This window comes from Nuphar pumila, chromosome 6, assembly GCF_984573655.1.
Source record: "Nuphar pumila chromosome 6, dmNupPumi1.hap1.1, whole genome shotgun sequence".
Lineage (NCBI taxonomy): Eukaryota > Viridiplantae > Streptophyta > Magnoliopsida > Nymphaeales > Nymphaeaceae > Nuphar > Nuphar pumila.
In genome coordinates, this window is record NC_143254.1 from 133,758,665 (window position 1) to 133,775,505 (window position 16,841).

Here is a 16,841-nt window from a genome sequence, read left to right on the forward strand (position 1 = left end):
TGTCACAGGGATTCGGCTAGCAGGGTGCCGCACCCGCGTCGACGCGACTCGACGCGGATGCGGTCAACCCGATCCTGGGTGAGTTGACCGCACCCAAGATCATTTCGGTCCATTTTTTTTTTTTGATTTTTTTTTTAAATTTGCCCTGTGAAATGGGCTGCAGATTTAAAAAAAAAAAATCTGCTGACAGCTGCTTGTTGCTGCTGCTCTTGTTTTATAAAGGGGCACTTTTAAAACCATCCAGATCCTTCTTTTTTGTAAAGGATTTTCTCTCTCCATAATAAATGATAATGATGGTGGTAGCCTTGCTTGCTATTAGTATTCACTGTTCTCCTGACAAGATGTAGCCTTGTGTAGAATAAAAACTATTAGTATCTCGGTGCTCCAGCTGTAGCCTTGTGTAGACCTCTCTTTTTCACATGTCAAATCCAATAAATTTCTTTTAGCTGTCATCTCTGTGCAGCTGTATATAAAATGAAATTTGAAAAATCGGCAGTGGAGTGGTAGGCCTCATGAAGACTCTCTCTCCAACAAACTGCATCAAACCTTGCACTTATATTTTTTTTCGTGACAGAGAGTTTCAGACATGATTGAATCATGACAATCAGCAGAACGCAACAGGCTGGGATTGCCAATCCTTTCATTTCATCAATTTTGTCCCGTTGCCTCAAAGTACACAACAAGCAGAACGTGGGTAACGAGTCTTCAAACAAACACACACACCAGCAAAAAAAATTGGACTCCCGACCCGCGCCGGGGGAACCCCCACACCCCCTTTTATATATATATATATATATATATATATATATATATACACACACACACATTTTTGCCCCTGCCACACCCCTGCACCCGGGTTTTTCGGAAGTGCCGAATCCCCGCACCCGCACTCGCACCCGCACCCGCACCCGCACCCATGTGACATAGCCGAGAGGTAATCCCTAGTCCCGTGGTTTATTGCGATAGGCCGACTAGCTCCCCCCTCTTCATTCTTCCGGGGAACTACGGGTAACCTTGAGCCTAAGGCCTGCCATTAGCAACCAGAGATAGCCCTGTTGGCTGGCGCTCTGGAGGCTCACCCTTGATGACTTTTTGGGGTACGACAAACTTCTCTTCGGCATCCTAGATGAATGGTCGATTGTTTGAATGACGAAATTGCAGTGACAAACTCAGAAGCTCACCGATCATTGTTACGCTAAGGGGTATTATTCGGGTGTAATCGGGAATTATTTAGCCGGGGCTTCTGTCCGGTGGGGACGAATTGTAATCTAAGATCAGAATGGTTGGGATGAACATTAGCCGCACATGGACGCCTGCGCTCCATGAGTTGGGTAGTCTTTAGGGGCCCGTCCAAGGACTCCTAAGGATTCCACCGCCAATCGAAGAGCTCTTGGGAGGCTTGCAACGAAGGTCGCATCACTGAGTCACAGTTTTTTGGCAGGGGGTGGATCTCTGTTATTTTTTTTTCAGGCACACAGTTAGAGGGGTGGAGCTCTTGTTACTATTTTTTTGAAGTGTTTATTAACTTTATTTACATTTTTTTTCACTTTTCAGATATAATGGCGAGTTCTAGTGGCAGTGTCAATACAGTTGGTTCAAGTTCTAACTCTTAATTAGAAGTTTCTCAACCACTTTGGAAGCTTGTGACAAAAGGGATAAAAGCTAGTGGTGGTGGTGGGAATGTGCAGTTTCATTATAATCTATGTACGATTGTTTTCACGGGTTCTTATACGTGTTTTAAAACACATCTTTTGCATATTCGTGGTCAAGGAATTAGGCCATGTTTTGGGGTTGACAAAGACTTGTTAAAGCAATTAAAGAAAGAACAAGAGGAAGCTGAAAAGAAGAAAATTGCAAAGATGAGAAGCGATTCGATTAATCTGCCTTTTGCTATTGCTAGTGATAAACAAGAAGAGCTTTTAAAGAAAAGAAAGATGAAAGACAATAAAACAATACTAGGATCTTTAAAAAACATGGCAAGAGCAGAAATTGATAAAAAGATTCTTTTACTCAAGCTCAATTCCTTTTAATGTAGCTAGAAGTCCATACTGGAAAGATATGATTACATCTTTGGCTAATTGTAATTTGAGTGGTTATGTGCCTCCCTCCTAGTTCAGAAAAACTAAGGATTGCCGTTCTTGCAGAGGAAAAAAAATAGAATTGAAGACTTGTTAGAGACTCAAAAATTTGCATGGAAACGACATGGAGTGTCTATTGTTTCTGATGGGTGGACTGATATACAAAGGCGACCACTGATAAACTTCATTGCTTACTCACTTAATGGGCCAATCTTTTTGAAGACCGTTGACGCATCAGGGGAGTATAAAGATGTTGAATATTTAAAGAGATTATTTGTTGAAGTGATAAAAAAAGTGGGTGAAGAAAGTGGTGCAAATCATTAATGACAACGCTCCAGTTTGCAGTCGTGCATGAATGAATTTGGCAAGTGAAGATACGTATTCACATATTTTTTGGACTCCTTGTGTTGCACACAGTTTAAATTTGGTACTTAAGAGTATATGCATTCCATCAAAAGATGATGCACATGCACGTGAAAAGTGTTTATAGATTGAGGAAATAGAGCATGATGTTCGAAATATTAAAAATTTTGTTGTAAACCATCATCATGCCTTTTTTATATTAAATAGGCATTTTGATTTCAAGTTACTGAAAGTTGCTAAAACTCGTTTTGCTTCTCTCATTGTTATGATGAAAAGAATTAAGCAACTCAAGAATGCATTGATGATGATGATGGCTGATAAAGATTGAGATTTTTATCGTACTGAAGATGATGTTAAGGCTCAAGCTATAAAAAAATGCATCTGTGATGATTTTTGGTAGGATAAAATTACATATTTTGTTGAATTTACAAAGCCTATTTGGAAAATGTTGAGAGAAGTTGACAGAGATGTACCCATGCTTCATAGAATTTATGAAATGTAGGACAATATGATTAAAAAGTTCAAAGTATCATTTTTAAACATAAGAAGAAAAATGTTGCACTTGATGATTTAGAATTTTACAATCATGTACATTCAGTTTTAGTGAGAAGATGAGATAAAAGCAATACACCTTTGCATTGCATGCCACACTATCTCATTCCAAAATATTATGCAAAAAAATGGTTGACAACAGGTGTTGGTCGTGTTTCTCCAAATGAAGATCATGAGATATCAAGGAACAAAATGATATGTTTGGAAAGACTTTTTAATGATCCTTACACGTTTAAGGTTGTAAATAGTGAGTTTAAAAAGTTCTCTACTGGGAGATTTGATTCTTTAACAACACTCGTGGCAAGGGACGAGGAAGATCCCCTTAATTGGTGGGCAACATATAGATCAGAGACACCAAATCTGCAACGTCTTGCAATGAAGTTGTTATCCCAACTTGATACATCATCGTGTTGTGAAAGAAATTGGAGTACATATGCTCAAATTCACAACATTAAAAGAAACAAACTCACTAGTAGAAGAGCAGAGGATTTGGTTTATGTTCACTCTAATTTACGATTAATTTCTCGCCGCACCAAAGATGAGTATAAGTATTTTTTTTCTTTTGTATTCAAAGTTCGTATTTAAATATTTGTATTCAAAGTTTGAAGTTAGATACTAAGTTAGTCATATTTTGATGCAGTTGTGGACCATCCAAGTATTAGGATGTAAATCCAGAAGATTTTGACTTGGAGAGAGAACATGATTTGCATACTCTCAACATGGACTACCTCGATCCTGTTCTTCCCTCTAATTCAGACGATGAGGCAAATTTATGATAAGTTTTGTTGTTATCACACTCACAAGCTTCTTTATGTGTTCTATTTTGGTAAGTTTGTATTGTTACTTCAATAAAATTACTTTTTTATTTTTGCTTTAAAATTTACAATCTTTATATTAATTTATTGTTATATATATATATATATATATATATATATATATATATATATAGCCGAGTCCTCGTGTCCAAAATGTTTGAAATTGTGCCGCACCCGTGTCGCACCCGTACCCACACCCGCACCCATGTGACATAGATTGTAAGTGATCACTTTGACCATTTCATGCATACTGTTGTGGTCAATTTCAATGTTTTGTAACATAAAGTTGTTTTTTCGGAGATGCGGTGTTTGGATTGGTTTGTTTATTTATAATTGTGTGTATCTTAAAATGAAAAAGGAAAGAATCCCTAGAACTTATTCATAAGCAAGAGGTGTTTATTTTTCTCTTTATTATTATTGATTTTTGTATTCTTGTCATGAATCTGTTTTAGCTTGGTTGGATAAAGGCTCTAAGAGTAAAAACTAACATAATTTGACACAAGTATTTAGGTTTAGCCTCAAAACACTATTATTTATGGATTGATCTTGATCCATCTCGTGGGTTTGAATTGCCTATTTGGGCTTAAATTGGAGCAAACATGCAAACATGAGCTCCAACTTTGATCATCATGGTTTGCTGTATCGTGTCAATTTTTTGTTTTATAAACTCATGTTACCCAATTGAATCCAACTTAGATGCAATCCGTATGCATCAAATACATTCATGCATAAAAACTATGAGATTAGTTCTCATCCAAACAATGATAATCTGATTCTGTTTTATTATGTTGTAAACAGTAAACATAAAACACATCAGAACGAGGCTGAAGAAGGCATCACAGCCATAGCTATCAGTCAAGCTGAATTTTGTCTTTACCCATACAATTGCTATTCATAATAGAAATGAGTGTACCTATTTATACAAGGGATTGTACAGTGGGTCACAAATTGGGAGAATGTGCATGATTGGTCTGAGGGTTTTTTTTGGGAGATTTTTAATGAAGTGATTTTTCTTGAAAAAAAATCTCATGATGGACTTAAGAGAACTCAAGAAGTTACAAAAAAAAAATCTAACAATGGACCTAAAAATGTGTTTTTACTCTCTTTCCTTGCTCTTCATAAGTTCCTTTCTTCTTCCTTCTTCCTCGTCCGTCCTTCTCTCTTTCGGCTACTTCTTTCCTGCTTCTTTCATTTGGATAGAATTCGTTAAAATCTAGGAGGCTCAATAACACCTGAAAATGGATCTTTTGACCCTATCATAAATCCTTGAGACGTTTCCAAGTTTGCCTCCCAGATTTTTTTTAACAAAAGTTAAAAATTCTCTTTCAATACCAATATTGCCCCTTGATAGACCACATCTCAGTACGTAAGATGTCTTCAAGTATTCTTAAATGGGCTTGGTCATTCATGCTGTTTGGATTACTGAATGTTGCTAAACATTTTATTAGATTTTTAGGTTTCTAATAGTAAAATTGAAAAACTTGCCAAGTTTTGGCGATCATCAATTTGACTTGGTTTTTGGACCTAATCAAACAATTTTCATCCAGTTGTTTCTATGTATAAAAGTTTTACTTTTTTTGGATTTTTAAACGCTCATATACAAGCTTCTGGAACTGTCTGGAAAAACTTGAAACAGTTGTGTTCTTTTTAGCGCAATATTATCATGGATTCACGATCATATTGCATTGTTTTTAAGATAGAGATATGTTGAAAATATCATGGCTTTGTGCTTGGAAATTCATGCTAGTCATTTTTGTCCCAGTAGAAATTATCATTTATTTTTTCTCTTTGCTTTCTCTGAAATATTGGCTACTATATTAATTATAGCATTTTGATTGTGGCAGAGAAGGAGAATTTGTGCTTATATGGATTTCCTAATGAGACATGGGAAGTTAATCTCCCTTCAGAAGAAGTACCTCCAGAGCTTCCTGAACCAGTGTTAGGAATCAACTTTTCTAGGGATGGCATGTTGGAAGAGGATTGGATTAAACTTGTGGCTGTTCACAGTGATTCATGGCTGATAGCTCTTGCCTTCTATTTTGGGCTACGATTTGGGTTTGATAAAAATGACAGGTATGTCTTGTTCGGGTTCCAGGTTTGTGTTTTTTATGGAAAGAAGAAAAAAGAAAGGATAGAAAGCGATTTCTCTAGAATTTCTCATCCAACATTTTTGTTGCCTGTTTTTTGGTTCTTGCTGGCCATTTCTTCCTCTTCTTTGTGCAACTACCATACCCAGTGCCATGTTTTGTCAATAGTAGGCAAGATTATGGTAGATGCTGCAGAGTTTTGTTTTGGACCAATTTATTTGTTTTCTTTGAACCGCTGAGGCATTGTTGAAACATTTTATATAAGCCTGACATTATGTGATTTGTTCTGTCATGCTTGATTTTTCTTGTGAACTGAGGTTGATGCATCCTACTGTAGCTATGGCATACTGCACAGGTTGCAAGTAGGGGTGTGAACGGGTCGGGTTTGGTTCGGACCCAGGTGGAACCAGACCTGGCCCCGATTTTTGGGTATGGTATCAGGTCTGGACCCGGGTCTAATCAGACCCACCATAAAAGAAACCATACCGGACCCGATAAGAACTACATGAACCAGATCCGGACTATACCCAGTAAAACGATATATTTTTTTATCATTTTTGCATTAAAAAATTGTGGGTCTTAATCGGAACTCAGGTCGGGTCCAGGTCTGGTATAAAATTTCACAAACTAGACCCGGGTCCATGTATTAATCAGACCTTCGGGTCCGGACCCGGGTCTTAAGCATGTCTTCTTATTTATCACCATACCCGGACCCTACAGGGTTTGATTTGGGTCGGGTCCAGGTAGACTTGACCAGTTGACACCCCTAGTTGCAAGCATCTACTGCTCCATGTGTCCTATCCTGTTGTTTGATGCCCTCTATGGTTTGAAGAAGTTTTCAAGTTATCAGAATGGTGATACCTTCCAGTATTTGTCTGATGTGATATTTACATGATGGAGCTTGATTCCCACTTTCCGATGCTAAATGTTAAACCCTATTTGAAGTAGTGAAAGAGCTTCAAATGATGAATTTGTTCTTTTTGCAATGATAATCCTTGTTTCCATCCTCATTATGAGTGTATTCAAAGATGTATCTTCACATAAGCTTGTTACTGCATCCTCTCAAATATTTATTCTTCTCTTTTACTCCATTGTGAGCTTTTAAGAGGGTGGGTGGTGGGAAGAGTGTCTTCTTGTGCTCTATTACAACTAGCATGTAATTTTCATTAATCTCTATTCTTTTGCTGTGTGACTTTTTTGAAGCACAAGCTACTGGCAGATGTTTGAATCAAACCGATCATCAAAAGATGGGCTGAAAGGGATCATATGTAATTTAGGTTTTTTAATGCTGGGTGATGGATAGGTTTAAGGTTAGGGTTAGTTTCTGAAATTGTTATTGTTTTCCAATTTACATTTTATTGCTAAAATCTTTGATCAAGGTCTTCTTTTGGGTTGGTTTTGTAAGGTTCCACATAGGATTGAGGTTCATCTCCTGGGGACTTTTGTGTGAATCAGGAGTCTCAAAACAATTTTCACCGGCATTGCTCTTGTCACATACCAAGCTCGTATGCACTGTTGGGCATGCAGGTGAAAGAGGGCACCTAGTGCTTGGGGACCGATGTGTATGCATAGTCTTAGGGCGGATGGACCTTGTCATGTGCAGTGGGCATTACGAGGTAACATTGTTGGCACAACCTGTCGTGCAGGTGATAGAAAGGCACTCGGCGTTTAGGTCGACGACATGCATTTGGCAAGAGCTGTGTGAGCACTGTCTTGTGTTGTGCGAGAGTTAGAATGTGGCAAGCGAGTGTTAAACACCACTGAGTGGAAAATTTATCGGGCTTAGTAGCGAGCAATATGTGTTGGGTTATCAAGTGACGTGCGGTGGTAGCATGCCATGCGATGGGCAATGGTATCATCGTAGGTGCGACAATGTATGTCAGTACAAATGTGGTGCGTTATTTGGTATCGTGTTGGGCCAGCGGACTGGAGGATGGATGCCTTTGGAGATTTGGTTAATTTCTTGTCAACTCGGGTGAGATCTATCCCACATGTAGCGTTTGGTACGCACGGGTGTGTGTGTGGGTTAGAGATAATTCCCCTAGGGCCTACCTTAGGTGGTTACAATTGTGCATGGTGGCATAGATCCATGCTAGTGAATGCCTAGGCGTCGATGAGCGATTTTGATAGCGTTGCTCACTAAGACATACAACTATCAATCGGCCGCAAGGCCGAAGGTCAGCAATGACCTTCCTTCACCCGTGAGGTACCTGCAGTTCTCTTGGGTGACGCTTTCAAGAGACCACCATCGTGGCTTTGGTGGCACGGGGCGTGAGCGTCGCCCCCTCTTTGGAACTTGAACGATGACTGCTTCCTCGCATTCGTTGGTGCTAGAGGTGTCAACGAGTCGGGTTTATCCGGACCCGACCCAAATCAAACCTTGTAGGGTCCGAGTATGGTGATAAATAAGAAGACACGATTAAGACCCGGGTTCGGACCCAAACGTCCAATTAACACATGGACCCGGTTATAGTTTGTGAAATTTTATACCAGACCTAGACCCGATCCGAGTTTCGATTAAGACCCGCAAATTTTTAATGCAAAAATGATAAAAAATATCATTTTACCGGGTATGGTCTAAGTCTGGTTCATGTAGTTCTTATCGGGTCTAGGTATGGTTTTCTTACAGTGGACCCGATTAGACCTGGGTCTAGACCCGATACCATACCCGAAAATCAGGTCCTAGTCTGGTTCCTCCTGGATCTGAACCAAACCCTACCCGTTGACACCCCTAGTTGGCGCCGTGCATACGAAGGTGTGTGGGGCCGTGGCTTGAGCTAAGGTCACTATGCATGAGGTGGTGCATAGGCCGAACATCCATCTAGGCAGCTACGTAGGGCTTTATGCATAGTGCCAATGATCGTTCGATGGTCGCATAATGGGTGTTGTATGGGGCCTTAGGCTGTTAGGTTCGCCTAGTGCCACACGAGCTTGCAAAAAAATTAGCATGTGACAACTAGTATTAGAGCAGAACAATTGATGGTGACGTTGCTGCTGGCTGAGTAGCATTCGGTGTGCTCTCATGTAATAAAGGCACATTGAGGCAAGGCCGAACTCCAACAAAGCCTTCGAAGGTGCTTACAAAATTTGCAGCGGTGAAGTGAAGGCTGTTTTTTGTTCTGATTCGGTTTTGGAATTACTGGCTTGATGGGTTGTTGCCGATGGCTAAGTGAGTATGTTGAATGCATGTGCGATCGACACTTGCTTGGGGTACTTGACATTGCGTGTTGGGAGGGTGTTGTGGTGGCAGCGTAGGGAGTTGCGAAGCAGTCTGCTCTTGTGGTAAGAACTCACACATGTTGAGATGCACTAGAGTACCTGGGGTTGAGGGAAGCCTTTGTTGGAGTTCGCCTGTTGGGCGGAGCAAACCGTGACACTCTTTGCGCTCTGGTGATGGTTGGGAGATCTCAGATAGAAGTGGTTGGTCGTGCTTCCTTCCAAGTGTTGGTTGAGGTAGTCCTTGAGTTTCCAAGGCAGCGAAGGGCCAAGTAACAAAATTTTGTTATGGAACAAGTCCCTAGTTAGCTTCTTTCCCTCAGTATGGTATGCGTAGCCGTAAGAATTTTGAGGGTTAACTTATGCCCTGGGAAGACGGGATGCCTAAGTAAAGTTGAGATTGCCATGTGCGGTGGGGCAGGGTTGTATAAGGCCCAGTAAGTGGGGCCAAGATGGAATGAAGGCTCGAGTTGAGAGTTGGAGGATGCTAACTATAAAAAAAGCCGAAGTTGAGTCTAAGGGAAATTGGCAAAGGATGCGAGACCTCTCCTCCACATGGTTAAGAATTCGTTAGGACGTCGAAGAGTTGGGTGGGGGAGAGTGTTGTAGATTGGGTTTGTAGCACAACTGAGCGTGTGCGTTGTATGGGACGTTGCTATGTTTGGGCATACCCGAGCATGGTATGGGACGTGTTCGTGCATGCACATGTTGTGGAGTTAGGGAAGTAACAGTGGGTTAAGGTAAAAGCACCACAAAAGCAAAGAAAGTCTTTCGATTACGATGGCATAAGGTGCACGTTGGGTCAACCACGACAAGAGGGTGAAGACTTATGTGTGGGTTGGATAGCGACACGAGTGCAGAAGTGTTGGGAGCGTGTCATGGTAGATGCGATGTAATGTGATAGTGGTTAAGGCCAAGTGGACCATGACTCATTTGGAGCATGATGCTCCTCAACTCAGAATTGTTCGGAGAACGCTACGAGAATAAGTAGAAAGTATCAGTTTTGCTAGAACAAAACACACTAAGGTTCAGGCTTGGGTGCCAAAGTGGGTCGCAAGGAAAAGTGGTGGACTGTTGTCGAAGTGACTTGAGGTGCGTTGTGGTATGGGACAAGCGTGTTGAGAGTTGTGACGACAGTGGGTTGAAACCAAGGAAGGATGCTCCATGGGATAGAAGTCCAAGTGCCTGGGAGTGGGTATTGCCAAAGCTTTGCATGGGAGCAAGGCAGGCCCTAGGTTCAGGGTGCCTGAAGTTCTAAGGATGGTCACGCGTTTCGATAAGGAAATCGTTCTTCGTTGAGAAGTAACACGGAAAGAGGGGCAGCTTGACAGGAAAGTGTGCAGGAAGACACAATGTGTTGGCAAATCTTTGATGAGGGGCTCGTGCTAGTGAGGATCCTGGTAGAGCGCCCTAGAGCAAGGAGGTCCATAGTGTTGAGGACATCATGAGGTGAAGTTCGACTGTAGCTTGTGATATTGAGGACAATGCAAGGTGAATGCACAATTGTCGCTCATGAAGTTGATGGCAGCATGGAGGGGATTCTTCGGTTGCCGCTCAGATGTTGACTCTCGAGGCAAATAAGAGGCACACTGAGGAGCGTTGTGATTAAGGGCAGTGCGGAGCAAACTCTCTGGTTGTCACTCATAGTTGGGGGAAGCACAAAGTGGATTCTCCAGTTGTCGCTCGTGTGATGGCTCTCGGGGCAAACGAAAGACACCCCGATGAGCGACATGTAGGTATATCGCGTTGCGGATCACTGCCACACCCCAAGGAGTGGCGTGTAGGCATATCTCATGTTGTGGATCACTGCTCAGTGGAATTGATAGAACCTGAAGTGACCGAGACAACAAATGTTCGATTAGGGCTTGCAAGGGAAGTCAGTGAATGAAAATACCCTCCGAATGGCTTCATTTTGCTGCGATCAGTGTGTGAGTTGCATGTATTGAGAGTTGGTGAAGCTAGGGTGAAGGGGGTGCCCAAAGTTGAAACGATGATAGCCATGCACAAGGGGAACATATGTGCTAAGATGGCTCCGGTGTTAAAGTTGGAACTTTCGAAGCGAGAGTTACAAGTTGGAGAGGGACGAGGTAAAGTAAAACCAAAGATAAGTGAAAAGGAAAATTGACAATTTGGAGGAAAGACCATGTTCCTACTAGCACCCACTTCAACGAGGATGTCAAAGAGTTGGGTGGGGGAGAGTCTCACAGACCAAGCTCGTATGCACTGTTTGGCACACGGGTGAAAGTGGGCACCCGGTGTTTGGGGACTGCTGTGTATGCAAAGTCTCGGGCGGATGGACCTTGTCATGTGCAGTAAGCATTACGAGGTAGCATTGTTGGCACAACCTGTCGTGCGGGTGATAGAAAGGCACTCGGCGTTCAGGTAGACGACATGCATTGGGCAAGAGCTGTGTGAACACTATCTTGTGCGAGAGTTAGAATGTGGCAAGCGAGTGTTGAGCACCACTGAGTGGAAAATGCATCGAGCGTAGTAGCGAGTGATATGCATTGTGTTATCAAGTGACGTGCGGTGGTAGCATGCCATGCGATGGGCAATGGTATCGTCGTTGGTGTGATGATGTATGGCGGCACAGATGTAGTGCGTTGTTCAGTATCGTGTTGGGCCAAGAAACTAGACGATGGATGCCTTTGGAGATTTGGTTACGTACCTCTCAACTCCCAAGTGCAGCGTTTGGTATGCACGAGAGTGCGTGTGGGTTAGCGCTAATTCTCCCAAGGTAGGTGGTTCCAATTGTGCATGGTGATACAAGGCTGTGCAAGTGAATTCCTAGGCGTCAGTGAGCAATTTGGGTAGCGTTGCTTACTAGGACATACAACTATGAACTGGTCGCCAGGCCGAGGGTTGGCAATGACCTCCCAACCGTGAGGTACCTGCAAGTCTCTTGGGTGATGCTTTCGGGAGACCACATCGTGGTCTTGGTGGCGTGATGTTGCTGTTGAATTGGGTTATTAGTTTGGATGGGCGTGAGCATTGCCCCCTCTTCGGAACTCGAACGATGATAGATTCCGCACATTCATTGTAAAGCATCGTGGCACCATGCATATGAAGGTGCGTGGGGCCATGGCTTGAGCTAAGGTTGCTACGCATGAGGTGGTGCCTGGGGCCGTGACTTGAGCTAAGGTCGCTACACATGAGGTGGTGCATAGGGCCGGACATCCGTCTCGGTAGCTGCGCATGGGGTGATGCACAATGCCAATGATCGTTCGGTGGTCGCACAAGGGGTGTTGTGGGGGCCCTTGGGCCATTAGGCTGGCCAGGTTGGGTTCATGAAAAAATTAACCCGTGACCGCTCTACCCTCATGTGAAATTAAGGTTCTGATCTTTCTTTTGCCATTGCATGCTTGATGCAGTGAGGGCACGATGTTCTCGCGATAATGGGTGCTAACGTCGCTGCTCTCCAATGCAGCGACCTAAAAACGAACCAGCCGCGTAACAGATCTGACGCTGACGTGTGGATGCTGACGCTGAGGGCTATTAACGCAGCGACAGGATCGGCGTCTCTAGTGGCTAGATTGACGTTGCAGACGCTCCTCAGTTACGATCAGGTGAACTCAATATTGCATTGACAAATGAAGCAACAGAGGGCTCGGTTCATCAGATTCGAGCAGCAGATTTAATTGAGAAACTGATGATGCTTACAATGGGCAGAAAGAAAGGACTACACTAATAGAAAAACAAGAAAACGTAGAACTGGCAAACAATAGCACTAAGTTGAAATAAGATAATAACAGTAGGCTGAAATAAACATGGGGAGAAAAGCTGCAAAAAAAACTGACGTGAAACAAAAAAGAAACAATGGAAATAATAAACAATAATGAAGAAAGGAAGTAATGACAAAAAGAAATAAAGGACTGACAGTGCTTACAGGGAAAACAACCATTAACTAATAGACAAAAAAGAATGGCAGTGATTGGAAAGGAGAAAGAATAAAAAAAGTCTGACAGCAATGGGCGTGAGGCTGTAAAAGGGAAAACCCAAAATAATAGCAAAAAGAAAGCTGCTGAAGAAAAACGGCTGCTGCAATCTGAGTATTCTTTTTTTTTTCTTCACTGCTGCACGCAACCCTAAGTTGGGTTATTTAAAAGGGTTTGGCTGGATCCGGGTCTCGGGTACGAGACGAACTTTGCCTGCTGCTGGATCTGGAACGTCCTCTGCATCATTGTTCTGGGCCTGCTCTGCATCAATGCCTATTGTGTTTAGACTAGTATTAGGGGTAGTTGGGTTATTTTGACCATAATTCTTCTTTTACTCTTGTAGAGGCATCTCTCTGTTTTGTCATTCTTGTTTATGTTAAGTTCACACAAGCTATTCTAATATGCTTCAGCTTTTGGTGGGCTTTTAAGCTCATTCTGTTCATTTTCCTGTTCACCATTTTTCCAGAAAACTATACTATCTGATCCTATGCCTTCTGGAAAGAAAGGGTATATCCTGGAATGTCCTTTGTTCTAAGGATGCTTATGAGAGGCACATTAAGGGTTTAGGATAAGAATTAAATAAGGCATAAAATTGAACAATCGACTGGGATATTTGTCTCTCAACTCTCATAGATACTATTGGAATTATTTTGCACATGCCAAGAAAGTAAACTGCAGATTAAGGGGCTGCTAATTTTTACGGAAGGGGATGTATGACACCCCACATTTGGGAAGTCAGAAAGTTATCTCGGGACCTGTTGGTGTTGGTGGCTTTGGTATGTGATTAATTGGACACAAGGTATTTGATCTCAAAATGGCAGTGCTGCTTTTTTTATGAGGAATAGAGATGGCAAGGAGAGGTTCTGAGGGCCAAACTATGATGGCTTCTATATAATGGAAATAGTTGGCCAAATTATTAAAAGCTATCTGAAGTATGAGTTAAAGAACTGGATCTGAGGTTGCTAACTGGTACATTATTTGTTTTTGGTTGACTTGTGGACAAAGGAATCTGTTGTCCATCACCTTTCAAGATTGGTTAATATGCCATTTGGCTTAGAATGAAGACATAAAGCATAAAAAATTGTCTTTGGTTGAAACTGCATAGCGGCCTTTTCTGGATTATCTTTATTATGATCTTTTAAAAAAAAATCTTTATTTCTTTTTGTTTTCTTTCTTTACCAAACAGCCTAATTACCCTTGTTCTTTTCTTTTCTTCCTCTTCTATCTTGCTCTTTTAACTTTTAATCTGTGATCTGCAGTGTAATCATGTGACATTGGTTCCAACAGCATAAAAGAGGGGGGTGGGTAGGGAGCCTGAAAAGTAACAAAGTTTGTTTGTCACAGGAAATTATTGGCATTCACTTCAACCTGGTTTGCCGTCCGTAAAATCTGGATGGACATCACTACTTTTTCGTTGATTGTGTTACATAAATGTCCCACTATACTTCCATTCTCTTTGCTGATTATTGAAACTGAGTGCACCAAAGCTCTCCCATTGTAAATGAATATTTCTGGGTGTGTTTGGTCAGAAATTGTTACATCTATCATTTCTTATTTGTTAGATGCCTTCTGTTTGGCAGTAATAGGTCATCTGTTCAATCTATCTAGCCCCAAGGTAACCTGTTGCCTGCTCATCGTAGAGTATTATAGTCCATTTGTTATGTTCATTGCTGCAGACTTGGTTATGATAAACTTAACTCTAGAGCAACTCATTGTATGTTTTTGGCTATCAATCAAAAGCCTATATGGGTATTGCTGTATCTAGGTAACAATGATGTAAAAAGCATATTGTAAGAGTCTAAAATATGGGTTTATCGTATTGATACCATATCATATCATAAGATATATGAAAAGAAAAATCAAATTGAACAGATATTGAAAAATCATAAAAATTAAAAAAGATAACCATAAAGAGAAATAAAACACATTTGAACAGTCGAACTGCAATACTATGTACACTTAATTATGAAATAAACGTGAATAAATATCTAACATTTAGCCAGGAGTCTGATATTAAACATTAAAAAGTAAAAATGAGAAAATAATAAGTCACACCATATGAATTGTAAATAAATAATCTATTGTCAAATATTTTCTATAAAAGCATAAAAAGTTTTGCAAGTATTTGATTATTTGAAAAACAAAGTTTAAATATTTACTATAAGAAATTAAAAAGTTTTAGCAGTATTCAATTATTTGAAAAGCAAACTTTTGATAAATATTGAGTATTAAAAAAGAGTTTCATAATGTCTTTAATTAATCACTTTTACTAATCATAATAATTAAAAAAAGTTAAATAATGAGTATTTCCCCCATTACCATTCGCTTCTTTCCTGTTTTCACTAATCACAACAAAACGAAGAAAATTTCCTTTTTTTATTTTCCTTAGCTTATGAAATAGGTGAATTTGACTCTAATAAAGTGTTATTTAAAAAGGTCTCATTAAAAATGGAAAAGGATCTAAAAGAAATCACCTAAAAAAATAAAATAAAAAAGTAGCTGTCTTACGATATTATATGATATCATGTGATATGGTGCAATATGCTTGTTTTTCTTTTTCTTTTTTTCTGTTTTTTTGGTGGGGGGTTGGTGGGTGGGGTGGTAGGGTTCATCATTACGATACTGTAATCTATTGTATCATATGATACAATATGATACAGATTGCGACATTGCCAAGTATATCACCTATCTCTAGGTGATATTGCCTTATTTTCCTCCCAAGTGTAAGTTGAATTATAATTGGGGAAGGGCAAAATGAGCCTCATTTCCCTTGTACACGATGATACAGGTAAGAAATTGATTGAGATAGTGAACACAGGAAAACAACACTACAAGGTAGGGATGCCTGTTGCAGTACTGGTTCCATGATCAGCACTAGTGATCCGCTTTCTCAGTAGGTGAACATAAGTGTTAAGATGTTCATAACCAAAATAAATGCTGTTGGTTGCCTATTCTGGTGCATAAAGACAGTTGTTATCTGCAACCTTTCTGTTGCTTAGTATATAATCTATCAAGTTCTCGTGTTGCTTCCATTGAGATCTCTAGAACAGTTTCAATCTATGTTGTACTTTAAGGAGTTTATGCATTAGAGGCACAAGACACACACAGTACTATCCATGCAGAATTAGCTGGAAAATGCTTTATTTCTTAACATAAATGTGGCTGGTGATTGAAAGCGTGGAATTTCATGAACTTGTGAAGGTATACACCTGTTTTAAAGTTTAATCCTTGGAAGCACCTTCAGACCAATATGGATATCAATTTAAACCCCTTAACGTCCAAAAGAAGAGAACATTTCTGAACTCGTGCACAGGTTTCAGAAACCATAAACAGTCTGATGTAAGAAAAAGTTAAGACTTGAATTGCTCCATTATGAGGTTTTCTCATTAGATAATAAAATTTCTAAAGCTATGTTTATTCTCTTCAACAGTTCTACTTGAGATCAAGTTTTTGCTAAACCAATTCTCTCTCATTATATTTGGAACCTGAAATGCGTCTGTAATTTCCGTCGGACTGTGCATGGAACTGTATGCAAAGGTGTTGGATTTTGCAACTTTTGCGGATTGAGCCTATTGCATCTTTGACTCATCTTTTGCAGCCCTTTTGTTTGGGTTCATAAAGCTTATGTAGGCTAAGATGCTTGAGGACTCAAAGCAAGAAGTCAGTTTGGATGACTTCTGTGATCTACCGCAATTTCTCCAAGTTAACTCAGCAAGCGACTTGCAACAACTTTAAGTCCCAAGTGCACTCGATAAAGTTAATAGTACTCGCAATTTGAAGTGGGAGTTTGTGGCT

At 40.6% G+C, this 16,841-nt stretch overlaps 1 protein-coding gene across 1 annotated transcript in view; it reads left to right on the top strand.

The window, feature by feature from the left end:
* Positions 1 to 16,841, top strand: part of LOC149836345 (PHD finger protein ALFIN-LIKE 4-like) — a 34,767-nt gene that overhangs the window by 14,887 nt on the left and 3,039 nt on the right. The window contains exon 4 of the mRNA XM_090009150.1: positions 5,653 to 5,881. Within this exon, the coding sequence (XP_089865276.1) occupies positions 5,653 to 5,881 (229 nt within the window). The remainder of the gene's footprint in view (positions 1 to 5,652; positions 5,882 to 16,841) is intronic.